The 13903-nt window shown below is 46.8% G+C and overlaps 1 protein-coding gene across 1 annotated transcript; it reads right to left on the reverse strand.

Moving 5' to 3' along the window:
- Nucleotides 1–1466: 1466 nt before the first annotated feature.
- On the reverse strand, nt 1467–9572 carry LOC122365780 (kelch-like protein 10). Its single transcript, XM_043337311.1, has 7 exons — nt 8628–9572; nt 8305–8486; nt 7198–7409; nt 6149–6297; nt 4396–4582; nt 3159–3281; nt 1467–2666 (listed from the first exon to the last, which is right to left on the reverse strand). Exons 1-7 carry the CDS (start codon nt 9483–9485, stop codon nt 2365–2367), a joined length of 2013 nt encoding a protein of 670 aa, XP_043193246.1. The 5' UTR covers nt 9486–9572; the 3' UTR covers nt 1467–2364.
- Nucleotides 9573–13903: the final 4331 nt, after the last annotated feature.

Consider the following 13903-nt stretch of genomic DNA (forward strand, 5'->3'; position numbering starts at 1 on the left):
CATCCATGTGTTTTCAGCGTTCTGGCATGCTCCCACCTAAAGTTATTGTAAAAAAAAAAAAGTTTGAGACGTTTCATGACCTGAGATGACCTCAGGAGCATAAAGGGGGTTCACACAGGTGCGATTTTTCCGTTTCGTGTGTCATGTTTATATCCGATGTTGAGTGTTTTCGCTCAAAAAGAAGAGCATCTTAATTTTCTCCTATCGACTACAATGGGAGGTCGCAAAAACTGACCTAACCTTAGGTCACCGATATCAAAATTCCGAGATAAGAAAACTTGTTGGTACTGATTCCCTCGTGCAACTGCCCGAGTTTCAGCTCCTAGGATGTAAGTGCAGGAATGACAGTATCACACAGCTTTTAGAAACGTGGTCACTTAACGTGACCTGGGTGACCTGGCCTTATGTGACCTGGGGTCAAAATTTCACCACGCGATGCGAAGTCGATGTATCATGAGCTATATCAGGTTTTGTGGCGCTGCACGCCACGGTTTTATTTGCACACGCAAACAACTTTCAGGTGCTTTTTTTATTTATGAGCTTGTTGGTTATCCATATTCTGTCTCCGAAATGACGATATTATTGAAATTTCGAACAATTTAAATACAAACCCATATCTAACATCAAAATGTAACCCTCGTCTTGCCTATCGTTTTTCCATACGAGGCTGAGTGAAGGGGAGAGGGAGACACCCTGTGTTTCGCCTCTGCTAGAATTACAAAAAAAACGAGCATAGTGTGGTTACAGTGACTGATGTCGAATTTCAAGGCCTCAGGTCGATCAGGGACTACTGAGGTCACGTCAAAGGCCCTAAGAAAGGGTCTGTTTTTTTAATAACTTCGCCAAAAATAAATGGTCACAGAGTCACGATTTGGTACAATCACAATGTTAGAACATTGTTGACCTTCGTGCAATTTTTGCTTGCTTTTTGCTGTTTTTCATTTCTTAGCTGTAGCACGGAATATATAATCTACGACAATATATAGTCTGTCGTAGACTATATATTCCGTGGCTGTAGGTTCTGAGCCCCAGGTTTGTTTTTATCGTCACCATAGCAAAGAAGCTCTCATATTTGATCCATTAATAAAGTTAAACGGTTCCGTCAGTCTTACATCTTTTCGAAATGTTCAGAACATCTTGTTTGTGATGATTGACGACTAACTTCTTATGCCTCGTCGAGAGCCACATTCAATGAACTCACATGGTTAAGGGTCCGTCATTCAATACAAGAACTTATAAACGATCCAGTCACCAGCCGAGCTGGCAGTTCAGCGGCTGAACCTTGACCGCCGATCTCGCGACTGTAGTATCCTCGCGACGTACTTTTCCATTTGATAACCCAGAATCCAGTTGCCAGGATTATTGCGATCTGGTAATGTCATGTAAATTGCACCCAAATTGTTTTCTCTTTTGTTTCGTGCTTTTTGACGCACATACCAAAATATCTACCATGCTTAAACATGCCATCAGAAACAAATGGTTTTATTAAGCAAAATAACTAGTGGAATCCTCAAAAAATGGTTATAAAAGGGCAATACAGCACTCAAGCCATCGTCAGAGATATACCGTTGCTCATGTATCACCCCTTTGTCTACATTCGACCATGCAACAAGTAATGAAAACAAGAATCACGAACACTTGATAATTTTGGTGTTTTGGTATGAATCGATAAGAAACAAACACCCATAATATATAAACAAAATATAAGTTCGCAAATTAACAAATATCAAGCATGATTAGGAAACAGTTGATCGTCAAATGTCATGATTGGAGTAGCCCAAACATATCGAGTATAGATATACTTTTTGTAACAGCTGACCGTTTTACAAGCAGAAAGTGAAACGTTAACATGCTCTTGACGCAAGATTCGAAAAGAACATCCATTCGAGGAGTCGGGGCCTCATGCGTTTCAGCTGACATCTGGAGGATGAGTGGGATGTTAATTTGACTCCGATCTCCCGAAACTTAAGCTGATTAGGTTGAGCTTTTAGCGAAGCTTTTTGAACAGTCATGCTTTCCCAGGTTCAGAACTGAGCTGCGCTTTATCAGCATGGTTTCTATCGAAGCCTTTTGTTGGGTTACCTACCGATCCCTTCCAGTTTGCTACTGGCGATTTAGTTGGCCTCTGTGTCAGTCTCTCAGTCATTCCATTCCGTTTGCCATTCTCGCTGTTTCGCTCCATTCATGTCACCCGATCACACACAGCCCCCCGCCGAGTGGCCGCTGGCTGGCACCCGGCGGTCACCATTCTGCCGAGCGTCCCGCGCCGGGGCGGCCGCGGCGGCCCCGGCCGGCCACAGTCTATCACAGGCCAGTCACGTCACTGTGAGCCACGTCACGTCACAGATCGCGTCACGTCACGTCTCAGTTTCTGCGCCGTGAGCTGCGCACGGTTGCGGCCGCCGTCGGCGCCGGCTGCGACGACGGCGTCGACTGCGGCGGCACCTCCGTCGGCTGCGCGCTGGCGGCGCTCTGCTGCTGCTGGACGATCTGCTGCTGTTGCTGCTGCTGCTGCAGCCGGGAGAGGAACGAGTACTCCCTGCCGTTGACGAGTCCGCGCAGCACGCAGGCCGACAGCGCCGACCGGTTGACGTTCATGCTGGTCACGTCCTCCCACTGGTCGCGCTGCTCGTCGTAGCACTCCACGTCCGGGATGGTGGTGGAGCCTGTCGAACGGACGGGGAGAACTCAGAGACCGTAGGGTTACATGACTGCTGTAAATTCAATCCTTATCCAGGTGGGAGTGAAGATTGAACATGTTCGACGTTGAATGTGCATCCATACAAAGCGGATCGTACGTATAGTATGATGTCGATGCAATTATTAGGTACGATACAAAAAAAAAAATGCTTTATAAGTCAAACCTCAATCGTTTAAGCTCTGAGCTCAGGGATTCTCCGTCCGTCCTACCTCAACAATATTACGAGTATTGGCATTGTCCAAGGGTGTTTGTGCCATGACACATCACGGAGTAAGCATTTTATGAAGCTCAAAGCGGGTACGCGAGCACTTCGCCGGTAAACATTCTACTGATAATCAACTGACCACTTTCATCTCTACATAAACACCATCTGGATTGTACTGGAATCCACTGAGCACGGTTACAAAGTTCAGCTGCTAGTCAACGTGATGTCACTTTTTAATTCTCAGCTGCTTACCGTTGAATCCACCGATGACGTAGATGCTGCCGTCCAGCACCGTCGAGGCGAAGTTGCTCCGCGGGCTGAACATGTTCCTCACGTTCACCCAGCCTCCGCCGTGTCCCAGAGTGAAGCGCTCGCCTGAAGATAACAGGCGTGAACATAACGCTGGAATGTTTTAGATAGATAGATAGATAATGTATTAGGATCCTCCACAAAGTGGATTTTATGGTATCCACGTCAATACATAAATGCAAAACACTTTTGACAGACATTGCACAGACAAACCAACGCCAGACACCTATCTATCAAACATACAATGTTAAATTGCACAGTAGTGCTAAACTGTGGCTACTCTAAAAATGAACACCCTATAAAAGTGGAAATATAGAAGGCAATGAAATAGGTGCATGACATCAGCATACAAGCTGATGGTAAAATATGTAAATGGCTACAAAATAGATAGAAATCCTTAAAGAAAATAAGGATTTCCCATTCTTTAACAGATAACAGAATGGGTTTTGTATTGAACCCATTCTGTTAGGAGTGGGATGCCCCGGTGAGCCAGGCGCCTGAGGTCACCTAGCTCGGTCATCCTGTAGAGAATCTTCCTACCTACTGGAGCTGCCCTCACCAGCTGCCTGAGGGGGGAGGGGAATGACCGCCGGCCCGGGATTAGGGATGAGGGTGGGTTGGTCCTAGAGATGTCAATCGGATACCAACTTTTTGGTATACCGATACCAAACCGATACCAACTCGGTATTTGGTATTTCAATCCTAATGTGTTTGGTATGTATGTGTGTGAGACGTGTGTGATGTGCGTGCTTATGGTGCTGTATGTGTGCAGCGTTTTTATATGAGACTTCGTCCATTATTGGGTTTCTATGCCTGTAGATGATAAATCAAATAAATAAATAAATAAATAGGTAAATAAATAAATATTTTGTTGGTATCATGAACCCTCGCTAATGTTGCAAGAGGCTAAGAAATCGGTAAAAAGTTGGTATTTTCCTCATGTTCCCAAGTTGGTTTGGTTTCGGTATTTCTCCACGGTTTTGGTTGGTATTTGGTTTGGTATCGATATTCCGATTTTCCGTAATTGACATCATTAGTTGGTCCTGAGCATGGAAATGACGGATACGATGGTATTTGGGGTCGAGTCTGCTAACCAGCCCGTGAGCCCAGTGTTATCGAGATCGGTACGGCGCTGCCAGCGTCCCCTGCAGCTCGGTCAGCCCCGTGGCGCGCCACCTACCGGAGCGCAGGCGTCGGGCGCCGTCGAAGCCACCGAGGGCGTACAGCGAGTCGTTGTAGGCCACCAGCGAGACGCCGCTGCGGGGGCTGTTCATGGCCACGGCGAAGCTCCACGTGTTCTCGGCCGGGTCGAACACCTCGACGCTGTTGAGCACCTCCTGGCCGTCGAAGCCGCCGACGACGTACACCTGCCGGCAACGTGAACACAGCGGTAAAGACAGCAATGATGAAATGCAAGCACCTCAGTACGCCTGCTTTGTACGGTGGATCGCAGTTTTCACGAATTTCCTGGTGGGAAATGATGTCATGAACAATCAACGAGCTCTATCGGTCTCTTGTCTTTGCTGTATTAAATGAATATCTTTGCATTAAACGAAATCGATTGGTTCGCGATCTCCCAATTCACCTTGATAACTCTGACAATGACTTACGAATCCCATTTTATTTTAACCTTATCAGGCCACATATGCAAATCCGATTCCTCTTTCAATCCTCAGGACCAGTTATCCTCACCTTTGGTCAGTATGGTCAAACACCCCTGCTTCGGACTGAGGGCCCCAAAAATTCCAACAAAGCCTGCGGGGACCGTTTCAGCGACATAGGGGCATTAACGGGCACTCCCGTCCCAACAAATGGTTGAAAATAGGGCAAAAATAGAAACAAAGGTAGAACTTTAACGACGTAGATAAAAGCTGTCTTGCTGTAGTCGGGCAGCTGCCTCTCTTTCAGGTCAGGTCTTTCTATTTATCAATGCGATGTGGGGCAGCGGCGCTTACCCTATTGTTGTCAGGTCAGAGGCCTCTTGCACCAAAATCCTCTTGCACCAATGCTTGGATTATTTTGCATCGTGTACCCAATCCAAGACTCAAGTGTGATAATTTGCGTGTGAAATTTACCATGCACCTGTAGGATTATGTATTGGGCTATTGCAAACAAATTTACCACCGTCAGATTACCTTATTCTGAAACCGGTTTTTCGATTTTACCTAGCTAGGTAGTTTGGGGCAAGAGGCCTCAGGTCAGCATTAATTGGGGGAGGGGGATTGGCCACCTTTGCTCTCAGGTGTGGGATACTTTGGTTTTTATTTACCACTTTATGACGGCCGTGTCTGTCTTTGTTTCAGGTCAATTCATCTATGGAGCTGGGTCACGTCTGTTCTCAGGTCAGTTACCCCCTGTCGTCAGGTCAGTTCACTATATGTGGAGCCGGATCAATGATCATCTATGTTCTCAAGTCAGCGTCAGGGCAACATAAATGGGATTCCATTCCAATCATTAGCCTCTTTCATATGAGGCTCAGGTCACCCCGCTCTTAGGTCAGGTCATCCTGCTCTAAGGTCATGTCACTCCGCTGTGAGGTCAGTTCACCCCGCTGTCAGATCAGGTCACCCCGCTGTGAGGTCAGGTCGTCCCGCTCTAAGGTCATGTCACTCCGCTGTGAGGTCAGGTCAGGTCACCCCGCTCTAAGGTCATGTCACTCGGCTGTGTGAGGTCAGGTCAGGTCACCCCGCTCTAAGTTCCGGTCACCCCACTCTAAGGTCCGGTCACCCCGCTCTAAGGTCCGGTCACCCCGCTGTTAGATCAGGTCACCCCGCTCTCAGGTCAGGTCACCCCGCTGTTAGGTCAGGTCATCCCACTGTGAGGTCAGGTCAGGTCACCCCGCTGTGAGGTCATGTCACTCGGCTGTGTGAGGTCAGGTCAGGTCACCCCGCTCTAAGGTCATGTCACTCCGCTGTGAGGTCAGGTCAGGTCACCTTTCCGGCGAGGCTGTCGGAGGAGGCGTCCGAGCGGCGCCGGTGCATGCTGGGCAGCATCTCCCACTGGTTGGTCACCGGGTCGTACCGTTCGCAGCTGTTGAGCCGCGACCGGCCGTCGTAGCCTCCCATCGCGTAGATCTTGGAGTCTGGAAAGTGTTTGAAAATTTGCGAAGATATTTACACCGTAACGCTGTACAACTGTAAAATCGGCACAGCTTCATAATGGCTGTAAAGACTTTGAGGAAACAAATGCCACACACGAGTAAATTAAATAATGTGCCGTGCATACACCTTTCATATTGCAACATGCTCTTTATACATATTTTTAATCGGTATGCATCGTGAAGTGCCGAAAAATGTCACTTTGATAACAATAATTCCGATGAGCTAAGTAATTTGAAATCATCCGGGGTCAATGACCTTAGATGTTAATGCAAGCTTAACCTAAGGACACAGGCGAAAAAAAAGAGTTAACTATACCTGTCGAATGCTAATTCCGCGAAGTTGTTGCTATGATTTTTTTTTTTTGGTGATGATTTCTGTAGCTTTAGTCTGATGCGTGATGATTTTTGACGATCTTTCGAACGCCAACTACCGCTTGTCGTTATGTGGCCCAGTTATGGAGCCGAGTTAAAAGAGGCGGTAGCAACTGCCTCGGTATGTTGCAATGTGACATTGCCATTTTGCGAGTCGAAATTGTGGTTACCTACTTGATACCTAGATGATTTTATCGAAAACGACATTTTTGCGGCATTTCAAAAAAATAATATAAAATGCGAATTATTGTTATTATATTTGTAAGCTATTTACCAAAACACCTATTTAATCAGTCGCCAAATACAACCGATATACTTGGAGGTAAGAAGCGACCGGTTGACTTGTGTTTTGACACCAGCGGTACACCAGGGGTGGCCGCCCAGACAGATGTTTTCCTCTTATATCTTTCATCCGTCTGGCTCCAAAAAGGTCTCATTAGACTGAAAGGGCACCCTCCACAAAAGGATAGCACCTGAAAACCTATACAATAAGCGTGCAACTTTACTAACCCAGGACGCATGTGCTGACATAGCAGCGTGGCGTATACATGCAGGCGCGTTCCGACCAGACCTTCTTCACAGGGTCATAGCATCGCACTGAGTTGAAGTGCTCGTTGCCATCGAAACCTCCGACCATGTATACCATGTTGTCGATCACCTCAAGACCATGGTATGCTCTCGGCCGCACATCCACGTCCATCGAGAGGAACCACCGGTCTGCCCTGCAATGCAGGACTTCTGTAACACTGCAAAACATGGGTGGAGCTTTTCCAGAAAAGTTAGTGGAGCAAAAAGTCGTCAAACCTACAATACCCGGTTGTTAAGTCAAATAAATTGCTACACTGAATCAATGTTTTACATTATACGAGTAGAGACAATTTTTTATGCTACACAAAAGATTTCAAAGCTCCTCAGTACGAAAAAGGTTGATTTACAAAGCAACAAAGTCCTAGGTACAGATCAGCTAAACTTGGTGAAGCAAAACGCTTATTGGTTGGTCAAAATGGCAAGTTGGTGGGGCAGCCGCCCCACCAACTGTATAGGAAGCTCCGCCCCTGCTGCAAAATACTTAATATAGTGCGACTCTCAGTCTGTAAATTGCTTGGGAATGTTTACAATGGATACTCGTCACAATTTCTTTTCAGTAGTTTCACGTTTTCTTATCCTCCACCACAAAAAAAAAATGTGAGCCACACAGTGTTGATCCAACTTCCTTGAGCTTACCAATTAAACCATGTTCAGTTTCAAATGACATTTGTGATGTTTTCGCCAAAACTTTGCATTGCAAACGTGGAAAGAATGCGTAATGAGGCTAAGTTACTTAAATTACGCACGTTCAACATTTCATTTGTCCGTTTTCATTTTTTTTCCGGCTTGGTTGACTGCAAAATAGAAAGCTTGAAGGGGAGTCATGCTATTATGAGCAAATAGGCATTGCAAACGATCCGGCGAGAAATATTTTTAAGGTTAATACGGCTAGGCAAATGCTATAGATAAAATAACTTTATGTGATCTACCTTATTTATTTGCTGAGTTTAAGTAACAGTCAATTCGTTTACATACGTTGATTTAAGCTGGCTAATCAAGAAGTCGATAGATCTCACATATTTTTCTCACCTGACATCGTATGTTTCGATGAAGCAGGTGGGGCTTCCAGCGGTCCATCCTCCAACTGATAGGAGGATCTCGTGTGGTTGTCTTGGCCTTGCTAGAGGATGGGTGAGATCCACTTCCATGTCATCAGATGAGTCGAACTCCGCCAAGAAGATGGATGGCCCATACAGGGCGGCCTGAGCATCCTAAAAACGACATGAATTGTAATGTCAGTCCTCTGGTTACAGCATGGGCTTATTTATTGACAACAGTGTCTGTTTGTTACGAAACACTCTAGCATTACGTTAGGATTTATATCTCAGGTTCTACCGTACCAATGCACTTACCTGGTTCTCTGCGATGAGACGGTGGTTCCAGACATCTTTGGAGAGGTACCGGTAGTTTGTCAGTCCAAAACGGACACAGTTCAGAAGGGACGGAAGCCAGCGTATTCTTTCCTCTGTTTTGTGCTCGACCCACGCCACCACTGTCTCGAAAACTTGCTTTTCGCTTTTGACGTTTAGCTTGTCATCTGAAAGTAGGCCCTCAAGCTCTGATGCAGATAGTTCCTTTAGTTCTGAACTTTTCCGAATCACTTCTGCGAAGTTCACCAGAGAATAATCTCTTGCTACCTTCTCCAGGTTAGCACAGAGGTAATCCTTGGCGAACTTGCAAACACCTAGACTGTTGTTGGGCTTGAGCTCTCTGATGAGAAAATCACAGCACTGACCTACGACACCTAAAACTCCCAAGCGGTCTGATATCGGGAGAAGACGTCCGACGTTTTCATGAGTGACGCTGCAAACACCCGTGTATGCATAATCTACGATTAGTCCGAGCAGATCACTTGAAATATCCCGTATCGTAGCGTCGCTTGTTTCGGGGTCGCCTTGTGTTAGACTGTTGATGAACAAAGCCTTGAAGTAGGGGCTTACTACGGCCAAAATTGCCCTGTGCACGTAAAAAACGCCCCCGTCTTCAGTTCGAAGCACACCGTCACACAACTGTCTTTGTGATCGCAATTCCGATAGCACTTCTGTCACGTCAGATGAGTATCTGGCCGCCATGCAATGGTGCTTCTGTTCGTCGTGATTTTTCTCCGTAACGCAGCGTTTTCGCCGTTTTCTGGTGGGCTCTTCAGCTTCACAGGGGCATGTCGGCACGCGCGAACGGGTACTTCGAAGTTCTCTGCTCGGACGCTCCATTCCAGGGCCATTTCATGGTGACCACATGGCCATAATCAACCTATTCCGAAAAAGACTTTCAATTTATCGGAGCCATTTTAAATTTTTGGAATTGCGCGTGAAAAATCTCTTGAGAAATTATGACAAACCTTACGGTATACTTCGTAGCCGCAGACTTTTCAAATTTATTTATGACTCGCAATTAAACCATCCGGAAGAAGTAAATTGGTTCCTTGTTTTGACTCCTCATATTTGTTGCTTTAAAACTTTTTTTTTGGGGGGGGGGGGGCTTCTCACTAGCTTTTATAAGAACGAGGTCTGGTGATATGATTCTTCACGCCCGCAGCTGATTCGTTGTACCCGCTTGAAAAGGTCAACACGCATGCATCGTTTGAAGCTCAAAATATACCGAAGTGGAAACTAGTTTTCGGTTTTTGTGGCTATGTTTTTCAACATCGGTCTGGCTGCGCCCTCTTAACCCAAATGCTCTCTCATCAAACACTGTTGCGAATGATAGCTGTACTCGTTAAACGTAAGGTAAGCTCATGTAGACACTATTGCCCATTGGAAGTAGATGCAAGTCACAGTGCACAGCAAACTGCAAACAAGTTCATCTTGCTTGTGTTACCCTCTTTTTGCAGCACTATGTCGCTATTGTCATGACGACCTCTTACGACCTGGCTGCGTCCGGATGTCCTCAGTCGCACCTATAACAGCTAGTCATCGTTCTAGCTACGGGCGGTACTCTATTGAAGAAGTCGAGAAAAGTTGTTTGTCACCACTGTGGGCTAAGCTCGTAATATATGGTGACGCAGAGGCGGAACTCAATCTTCAGCGATTGATTAGAGTAACAGTATGTATATAAAAAATATCTCGGAATTTTGATATCTGCGACCTAAGGTCAGGTCAATTTTGCGACCTCTCCTTTACCTACAAGTCAATGGCAGAAAATTGAAATGAGCCTCTCTGGGATGAACATCGTTCTAAATATTCTCAAACATCATTTTATGGGTAAACATGACAGATTGAATCGGAAAATTGCACTCATGACCCCTCTTTGTGCCCCTGAGGTCATGAAAGGTCATGAAAGGTCCCTAACAGTTTTTTAACAATAACTTTTGATTAAGACATGATAGAACGGTGAAAATACCTCGGATGCGATCACCTCGACGATACGGCTCTACTGATATGCAACATGACCTTTTCCGATCAGGTCATGACCTTGACCGGAAGTGAAATTTTGAAGATGACCTTTCAAGGTCAAGTTATAGTTCATTCGACGCGTCTCGACGAGAGTAACATGATGCTGGCAAAAGAAATGTGGTGTCTCGCTGGAGTAAAAAGTTATTACAGAACAGCATTTTTCGTAAAAACGGCTATTTTTCGAGTTTTTGCCCTCTGGAGGCTAAACCGTTGATCTGAGGTCAAATCTGAGTACATGTTAGCGGAAAAGCGTTAAAAGAGCTTTCGAATGTGCTTTTCGTGGCGCTGTAGCTCTATTGGTTCCCGAGTTATGCGCCGGGTTTCAAAGAATTGTTGAAATAGGCAAAGTTTGACCTTTGATGACCTACGATGACCTGACCTTTGGCCTGACGTAAAGATTACTGGAGTGCTTTCTTCATTACTTTTGACGTTCTTTCGAATGCCGCTTACTGCGTGTCGCCACGTGGCCCAGGAGCTGAGTTAGACGGGAGCGTGAAAACGCCTCCCCTCAGCACGACACGAAAAACTCAGACCACCAGCACTGCGCGGGTTAAATCACCTCACTCTTGTTATCGATCAAAATTCAAACGTCATTTTGCCAGCTGAAGTGCGTTCATCGTTAAGCGTTTATCTTGCAAGTTTTAACGTAGCTCCTGGTCTGTATAACATCATTGGTAAGAAAAAAAAAGAGAATATTTGGCTGCACGAATGCTATTGCATGAAACTCTCACAACCACTGTCAGCACACATCTGTCTTTTATGCTTGACATACAATTATCTCGATGAGGAAGATAGTCGTCATGTTAAATGCTGCTTCCAGGCCACTGGAGCTCATGCACATGGTTAGCCTTGCAATTACTGGCCGGGCCGCCTTGCATTCAGCGTTGGGGCCCGGTCATCGGTCGCAGGCGAGCAGTTAGGGCCGCTTCGGACGAGTCACGGTCCGTGATGCTGCTCACATTAGGCGCGAGGTGCGTCGTCACGGCACGGAACAGAGCGGGGCTTCAGGACCAACTGACGAGGCGAAGAAAGGCGGCGGAGCTAGATCACTCGGGGCGGAATTGAGATGTTTGCGGTGAGCCTAGCGGATGGCTGGGGCAAGGCAAATATTGGCATGCGCGAGAAAATGCAGCATTTGTTCCTCTGTCAATCAATGTTTGTGTGGTATGACTCATTGAAACGGGGTAACCTGCATAGAAACTGGTGACAAGATCATTACGAAAGTCATAACGCTTATGGCTTAACCCTCGCCGGCCGAGGGGGGGGGGGGTGCCCCTCCCATAGGGTTTTTTCGCGATAGCTCCGAACACGCTGGCGATAGAGAGCTGAAACTTGGCATACCTGACCTTTAATTCTAGCCGGATCTTTTGACATCAACCGCATTTTTGGGTCAGGTCAGGTCACTGACCTATGACGTCATAAGTGAACCTCTGCACGGTCTTCAGATGTCGCAACTTCGCAACTCCCTCACTGCCAGAGGAAATGTCACAGGGAAATGAAACTTGCAGGATCTAGCATCCATTATCAGTCTCACAACTTGTATATCTCGGATTTTTCCTAAAGGTCATATGAGGTCAGGCCAATTTCGTGACCTCACCATTATAAGTCAATGGGGAAAAATGAAAACTGCTGTTCTGGCGCCGGGAACGATCTCCAACTATCTCAAGCCCACAGAATCGTGATTTGATGCACTCCTTGCAAGGTAAGATGCGTCACTTTTGCAATGTTGACCTTGCGTGACGTCATTTATGACGTCATCAAGGTCATATTAGTTTTTCGTCAATAACTCCCGATCAAATTGAGCTAGCGAGTCGGGAAAACCACCGATGGACTCAGGAAGACCTGCCGAATCGAATGATATGCAACATGACCTCTTTCGACCAATTTCGTGACCTGGGGGTGCTGACCTGACCTTGACCTGAGGTCAACACCCTAAGTTGACCTGACCCGAACAAAAAGTATATTATTCGACGCGCCTGAGCGAGGCGAACACGATGCTGCCAAAATCGCGGCTCTGCGACCGTTTTTTGCGAAGTTATTCACCAAAAACTGAACCGTACCTTGGGGCACTTGACCTGACCTCAGAGGTCACCGGTTGACCTAGGACCTTAAAATCGGGTACCAATCTCTGCGTCTCGTAACGGCGCACACGCTCGTTTTTTCCGCGACGCGCTAGCTCCACCAGGGGCGAAACGGCGAGGGGGGTCGTACCCCCCCCCCCCTCGGCCGGCGCGTATGTAGAAAACCAACAGGTCCGGCGAGGGTTAACTGGGAATAAATAAAGTCTTCCTATTGTCTTTTTACCCTTAGTCTTTCAAAAGTGACTTTTTATCTCACATTGACAGTGACAGCTTCGCTGTCTAACATAGAGTTCCACTTCAACATTTCTACACAGGCGCTTTAAGTTTAACACATGCTGTCACTAACTGTGATTCGTGATCCTGACCCTACGCTACCTGCCCGTCAGTGCAGGAGCCCATCATTGGCGTGCTATGAAGCCGCACTGCCGGGCAGCTGGGTGGAGACTGGAGATCAGTGTCGCCAGTGGCGGATCCCCTCCCGATGCTGTCAGACGTGGTAGGCTCATAATGTAGCATCGGAGACACCGCAGGTGTTCGGGGCCCGCTGTGTGGACTCGTTTGTCGTCGGCAGTCAGCATGGGGTGAACGGCGGAGACGCGATTGGATCGGTTTGTTTTGCTCGGTGGTGCGCTGACCATTGCAGAGGGCCGAACAGTGAAGTGACTGCAGAGTGTCTCCGGCTGCCGGTGTTACCTCACTGGCCGGACGGCTCAGTGACGGCAGCACCCTCCCCCCCCCCCCCTGAGCTGGGGCTGCCGGAGAGGCGCGTCGTCAGATTGGGGCTAATGGACCCCCACATCAAACGTAACCCGTAAGGAATGAAGGTTAATTGATGAGCAGCGCTAAAACGTGTATTTATTTACACTGTGCGCGCACTCAGATTCGTTCACACGCTCGAATCTATTAATAAAAATCTTCGATGGAAAGAATAACAAATTAGAACGTGTAGGAACGATTGAAGTGTGTGACAGATCTGCGTGTGAGAGCGCGCTCAGTTCAAACAGTTTCATCGCGTTATTTGATGTGTTGCATTAGCTCTAAATATATACGTCAGCCAAGGGAAAGAGGATGAGTGCCGTTCTAGATGTATCATTAGTGAAAATTAAAAGTGCGATATGTATAAGAGGTCGCCTTTAAGTTTGGTCGCGGCTGTGG

This window comes from Amphibalanus amphitrite, unplaced genomic scaffold (genome assembly GCF_019059575.1).
Source record: "Amphibalanus amphitrite isolate SeventyFive unplaced genomic scaffold, NRLGWU_Aamphi_draft 000763F_arrow, whole genome shotgun sequence".
Classification (NCBI taxonomy): domain Eukaryota; kingdom Metazoa; phylum Arthropoda; class Thecostraca; order Balanomorpha; family Balanidae; genus Amphibalanus; species Amphibalanus amphitrite.

Coding starts and splice junctions, on each gene's coding strand:
- LOC122365780 (XM_043337311.1), bottom strand. CDS start 9,485: ATGGAGCGTCCGAGCAGAGAACTTCGAAGTACCCGTTCGCGCGTGCCG. Junction 8,487..8,627: donor GTCTCATCGCAGAGAACCAG/GTAAGTGCATTG, acceptor TGTCGTTTTTAG/GATGCTCAGGCCGCCCTGTA. Junction 6,298..7,197: donor TGTCAGCACATGCGTCCTGG/GTTAGTAAAGTT, acceptor AACACTTTCCAG/ACTCCAAGATCTACGCGATG.